The sequence below is a fragment of the Trifolium pratense genome, linkage group LG5, assembly GCF_020283565.1.
Source record: "Trifolium pratense cultivar HEN17-A07 linkage group LG5, ARS_RC_1.1, whole genome shotgun sequence".
In the NCBI taxonomy this organism is placed as follows: domain Eukaryota; kingdom Viridiplantae; phylum Streptophyta; class Magnoliopsida; order Fabales; family Fabaceae; genus Trifolium; species Trifolium pratense.
This window is the reverse complement of record NC_060063.1, coordinates 6,228,992-6,235,073: the sequence shown is the minus strand read 5'-3', so window position 1 is coordinate 6,235,073 and position 6,082 is coordinate 6,228,992. Positions and strand designations below refer to the sequence as shown.

Sequence of the window (6,082 nt, the reverse complement as noted above, 5' to 3'; positions counted from 1 at the left end):
AGCTGTCACTAGACACTAACTTTCAATCAGGAACTAAAAATGGTCAACTTATCAGAATCCAAAAACAGCTCCATAAGGTAAAAGAATGTAGAATGTAAAAGTACATCTCTATAATATTTTATCATTAACTCACTATACGTCCAAACACAGATTAATTTATTTGTTAATGGAATGAGAACTAAATATTATAATGAGTGTAATCTAGAATCCTGCAGACTTTTTGACATATTGATCAGAACCTAAATAAAAAATGGTGCAATGCATGACATGAGAAATGAATAAAAACAAGAAGGATATTTAAGTAATATACGTACTCAACATTTATATAAAAACAACCAAAAACAGTGTAATTTATTCACATCTCTCACATCATCAATATCAATATATATTTATATTTTACCTACCTAGATTTCATCATAATCTTCAAAGGAAATAAAAAACAAACCTTTCTTTTTTTTCTAATTTTCTTTCTTCCACATTGAAATGGAAGATCAACAACAAAAGCAACATGTTCAGTGTCAAAGTTCCAATACTAATAATCCAAACAACATTGAAAGGAGTGAAACTGTGAGATCAAGATGGACACCAAAACCTGAACAAATCCTTATACTTGAATCCATTTTCAATAGTGGAATGGTTAATCCACCAAAAGATGAAACCATTAGAATAAGAAAACTTCTTGAGAAATTTGGTTCTGTTGGTGATGCTAATGTTTTTTATTGGTTTCAAAATCGCCGATCTCGTTCTCGTCGCCGTCAAAGGCAGATGCAAGCCGCCGCTCAACTAAGCGGTGGCAGTGCAAATCCATACCACCAATACCACTGCAGCACCAATAGTGCTAACAGTTTGTCTCTTGGTGCTGCAATTGGTTTTGGTGGTTCGTCTAATTTCACTATGAATTCTTCATCTTGTAATTCATCATATAATAATAACTTTTCTGGTTCTTCTTCATCATGTGGTCTTGGAGTTGGTCTCGGCGTCCGTGTTGGTGGTGGCGGAGATGAAGGGTTTGGGGGTTTGTTCTTAGGTTCTACTCCAATTAATTTCTCTGAAACTGATCATACCTCAGCTGCTTCATCAGCTTTGTACCCTTCAAATCATGCTTCAAATTTCAACTTCCATTCAGGTATATATGTGATTAATATTTTCCTTGGATGAGTTATATTTCTCATATTTTTTGGAAAAAAAAATAGTACCTTTTTTTCAACTTCCATTCAGCTTTTCATACCTTTTTTTCAAGATAAAGCTTAAACCCGTTTTAAGGGAAAAAAAATAGTACTAGAAACCTTATTACTTTTCTAAACATAAATTAATTTAATACTTATGTCTTGATATTAGTCTCTTTTATATATATTATTATTTTTTTGTTTAGGCTTAGACTTATTATTATAATAAACTCTAAAACAAGTTAGAACTTTTATTAAATCCTTTGACGAGAGTTGTAGTTGATTCAGATTGAAATATTTTTAATGAATTTTTTAATTTTGGTTTACAGTTAGTTTTAAATCTTTGATAGTGATGTGTTTCAAAAAAAAAAAAATCTTTGATAGTGATGGAAGAATTAATAAAGTAGAATGCCTTTTATGATTTGACTGTTCATGGGATTAAATGAAAAGAGTTGTACTTTTTTCTTTTTCAGATTAAACATTAGTTCACTTTTCTTGTTTTAGTTTCTCTTCTTCCTTTTGATTTTCTCATCATATTCTTTTCTAAGTTTCATCCAAAATTTGTTCCTTAATTATCAAAATTTCTAAACCCTAGATTATTTTTCTCAAAAGAAGGGGCTTAACTTTTTTATTTTTTGTCAAGAATGTCTTCACTCTTTTTAATTGAAGTTTCATTTTTCTTATTTATTTTATGAAAGAATTCCTCCACCGCTTGACCGAGTTCGTTGACAAGTCCACTCAATCGATCACTCTATTTCGAATGAGGGTCTTTAGTTTTGCATAACAAAATGTGGTTTATTCAGCCACGCCACCCTACTCCGCTCCATTTTTTTGATTATCATTGTAAAATTAATTTTATACGATTGATGTGTATCTTTTAAACCTGTCAAGTATAGTGTTCTGCAAAATTTGTGGGCAATTGTCTTCGAGACATATAGCATTGCTGTTAGATTATTTATATTATGCCAGTCTTTTAAATTCAAACATTATATTGTCCATATTTTAGTATGTTAATGAAAAAAATGTTTTTTCCTTATTTTTTGACTTATTTTTGCTATGAAATTCTGTGCCCTTCAATTTGGCTTCCCAAGGCAAGGCATGACAAAAGGAACCACACTTCCATTCCAGCAAATTAAGAGGAGGTTACTTACATGTAACAAATTTATCTAATTCAATCATATTTCTAAATTACTTACAAAGTTTCAAATTGCACATTTGCACTACAACAAATAAATTACATTTGCAATTATAGTTAATTTTGAGGAGGGTATTTTTTTATCTTTTTAAATGTCCGAAGTTAGTAATTAGTTGTTAATGTTAGTTTTTTCACATCGTCAAGACTTAAACTCAGAACCTTTTACTCTTAACTCAAACCAGTTGTACTACCTACCCCATCCATTTTGAGGAGGTTACTTACATGGTTTAATTTGTGATTATAATAATTGATTGATGCTTTAATAGGATTTGGGGGGAGCAATGTTTCAAGTTTGATCACAGTGCTCATCAATGGGGTTGCAACCGAAGTTCCAAGGGGTGCAATTGACATGAAATCAATGTTCGGTGAAAATGTTATGTTAGTTCATTCTTCTGGAGTCTTAGTTCCAACCAATGACTTTGGTTTCTTGATGCAGAGCCTGCAGAATGGTGAAAGCTACTATCTGGTAGTTAATTAACACTTTGCATATATATATTTTTTTATTATATGTTATGTTTAAATATTTTTCTATGCTAAATTATTTTTAAAAGAGTTATTCTTTTTATTACAATTTTTTTTTAAATGACGCTGATAATGAAACTAATGCTGACCTCACTGAATAAGCTTTTAGAATACCATTCAAAATATGAGTCGGTGTCATCGTGTAGAATTGAATTTTGTCCTCTCTTTTTGTTTCAGGTTTCAAAGCAAACCCAAGCATGAACAACTGAACAAGTAGCACAACAATGAACAAATGGAAGATTTATATGTTTCTTTTATATATTAATTACCTTCTATCTTTTTTTCTTCATTCTCTTAATGTTGGATATGTGGTTCAAATATGAGAGATCTATTATATATGTGATTACAGAAGTACATCCATATTTATTTAACAATTATATTATAAATTTAAATGAAAATAGCAAGTTGTGGAAAGTATATTTTCATGTATTGCTCAATGTCACTCACTTAATGAGTAGGCCTCTCAATTTGAATGAATTAGTTAAATTTTAATCAAAATTAACAAAGATGGCATGAAACTATCAACCTATATGGACTAGTCCTACATCAACGTGCCCAACATCATGCGAGTATAATTCAGTTGATAGACATGCGCAAAAGACGGAGTTTGAATTAAGATTAAATTCCTCGTTTATACACACTTAAAAAAAAGAGTCTAGCTACAAAGTTACTAACAAAATTACTCTCGTAATACTCTTTGTACTATTTGTTTTTCTAAGATATTTTTTCATTAAAATAAAAGCCCAAATACAAACCCTAATGTGTGTCAAAATTCATTTCCCTCATAGCTTTTTAATTTGCTCTAGAAAAGTTTACTTCTATCACAAATTGAAAGGTTCAACTGGACATGAAGAGGACAATCTCACTAGCTAGACATGTAAGCAAAAAAAGTTCATGTAAAACACTTTTTGTTTAGATAAGCAAATTGTTTTTAAAGTACAAAGAGTACTGCCAACCCATAACAAAAAATTGCATTATATTTTTTTTAAAAAAAATTACCAAATTCTAAGTATGTTGCATTTCAAAAGCTCATCAATGGTAGATTTTAAGGTTTGATGAATCTTAACAAATGGACTTATATGGTGCGTTTAATTCGTAAAACAGTAAGTATTGGACATAACACTACAGGACAAAATAAAATAGTATAGAACAGGACAAAAATGTATTGGAGATAGATAATATTTTTTATATTAAAAAATAAAATGAGTATTTTGTATTTTTTGTAGTTGTGTGCTTCAGTGAAGCACACAAATTCTTGTTTTGGTCCTGTCTCTTACTATTTAATTTTTTTAGTCCCATAATTAGTTTCTAAATCAAACATGGTATAACAAAAGTTATCTAATTTCCTATTTTTTAGCCGATCAAAATAGCCTTCATGTTAATATCAATAATTAATTAAACCCAAATATTTGTAGGGTATGTTAACTCCTTATCTACTATAGGCACTGTAGTTGGCTACCAAACAATTTTTAATATTGTACCAAATTTAGGCAGGCACGTAAGACATTTGTAAACGGAGAAAAGATGAAAAATGAGATTAATTCAAACATTGATGACATTTTAATAACTTAACTAAAACTAAATTAAATGGCTAATTTGACCTAAACAATTACGATAAATGATCATAGCTAGTCAAATTTAGCCTATAATAAAGATATATAACAATATACATGTACCCCAATTTGGTGATAGTAACTATGATAAAGATCACATTGAAATATTACTTTTCATTCTTTATGATAGTAACTAAGAAGAGGGACAAAGAAAGGTGGGTCGGGAAATTAACAAACAAAGGTGAAATTGAATATTGGAATTGAGGCTGCTGGTTGGAAACATATCTAACTCCATTTTGACTATCATTCTTCATCTTCTACATATCTATTAATATTAAATTTTCGAGGAGCAATATAGGGGAAATTTTGGGCTATATGCCTCTTAAGAAATGACCAATTGAATCTTCTTAAAGAATTTTTAATCTTATAAAGATCATAACTTACAATAATACACTTCTTCCATCTCAAAATTACGGACAAATTTAAACATTTTAAAAGGGAGACGGAGTATTACTTGTCTCTTAATAAGTGTTAAATTTAATTAATCATACAAATTGTTGCAAAAATAATCACTACTTTAGATTTTCAATATGCTTTTAAATAATTTTTTCAATTGTACCTTTTTTTTGTTATCGGGTCTTAAGGTATAACCATGGCTTGAATCTTTAACTCCTACATATATAATAAGATATTAACACTAATGTCCACCACTCCAAGTTATTATTTTATGCATGCTTGTCAAATAACCGATTATCCCAAAACCTTAAGGTGTTAGGATAGAGCCATATCAATGGTTTTATATTATTTCTAACACGCCCCCTCACGCAAGAGCCCACTTGGGCTTGAAGCGTGGATAATGCATAGGCCCACCTACCATATGCTTAAATTCCACTTTTTTAATTAGAAAGTGAGGGGAGCGGGGATCGAACTCTAGACCACTTAGTCATAGAGGCTTTGATACCATGTCAAATAACCGATTATCCCAAAACCTTAAGGTGTTAGGATAGAGCCATATCAATGGTTTTATATTATTTCTAACAATGCTTTATATTTTTTTTTTAACGGCAAATATATAAGTAATTTAAAAATTGGAAAAAGTACAAGAGGTACTCGTCCATAAAGACAAGACAAGAACATGTAGTACTCACCCAAATCACCAAAGAGAACAAAAAGTGGGGAAAAAACCACAACAAGGGCCTAACAATACACCCACCCTAATAACTTTCTAGTTATACAATTCAAAGGATTAACACATCATTCATAAAATAAATAAGGCGAATTAATCTTTTTAGCTAACAATCACTTCCAAGATAAAAATGCATCCATGATTAATATAACGAAAATTTATAATAAAATTACTATTATCTTTATCTCTAATATTTTTTAAAAGTAATAGATGTGAAGTGGTTTAATACAACAATTACTGTAAAATAAAGAGCGTAATTCATATCATGACAAAATTGTTAGGTCGGATGCCGTAGTCGGAGTTTGAACACTAATTCCCTCACTTATATGAGTGTGAATTTATGATGGGTTCATCATTTTGTATATGTATAAATAAAAGAGAGTATTATACCATTATATAGTAGAATATAATTATATGGAATGATAATTACCGTTCCCTCTTTAAAGGATTGTGTTTGTTG

General features: G+C 30.0%; 1 protein-coding gene across 1 annotated transcript; it reads left to right on the top strand.

Moving 5' to 3' along the window:
* Window positions 1-483: 483 nt before the first annotated feature.
* Window positions 484-3,084, top strand: LOC123885940 (WUSCHEL-related homeobox 11-like). Its single transcript, XM_045935274.1, has 3 exons — window positions 484-1,126; window positions 2,628-2,827; window positions 3,061-3,084. The coding sequence occupies exons 1-3, from the start codon at window positions 484-486 to the stop codon at window positions 3,082-3,084; spliced, it is 867 nt and encodes a 288-aa protein (XP_045791230.1).
* Window positions 3,085-6,082: the final 2,998 nt, after the last annotated feature.

Coding starts and splice junctions, on each gene's coding strand:
- LOC123885940 (XM_045935274.1), top strand. CDS start 484: ATGGAAGATCAACAACAAAAGCAACATGTTCAGTGTCAAAGTTCCAAT. Junction 1,127..2,627: donor AAATTTCAACTTCCATTCAG/GTATATATGTGA, acceptor ATGCTTTAATAG/GATTTGGGGGGAGCAATGTT. Junction 2,828..3,060: donor ATGGTGAAAGCTACTATCTG/GTAGTTAATTAA, acceptor TTTTTGTTTCAG/GTTTCAAAGCAAACCCAAGC.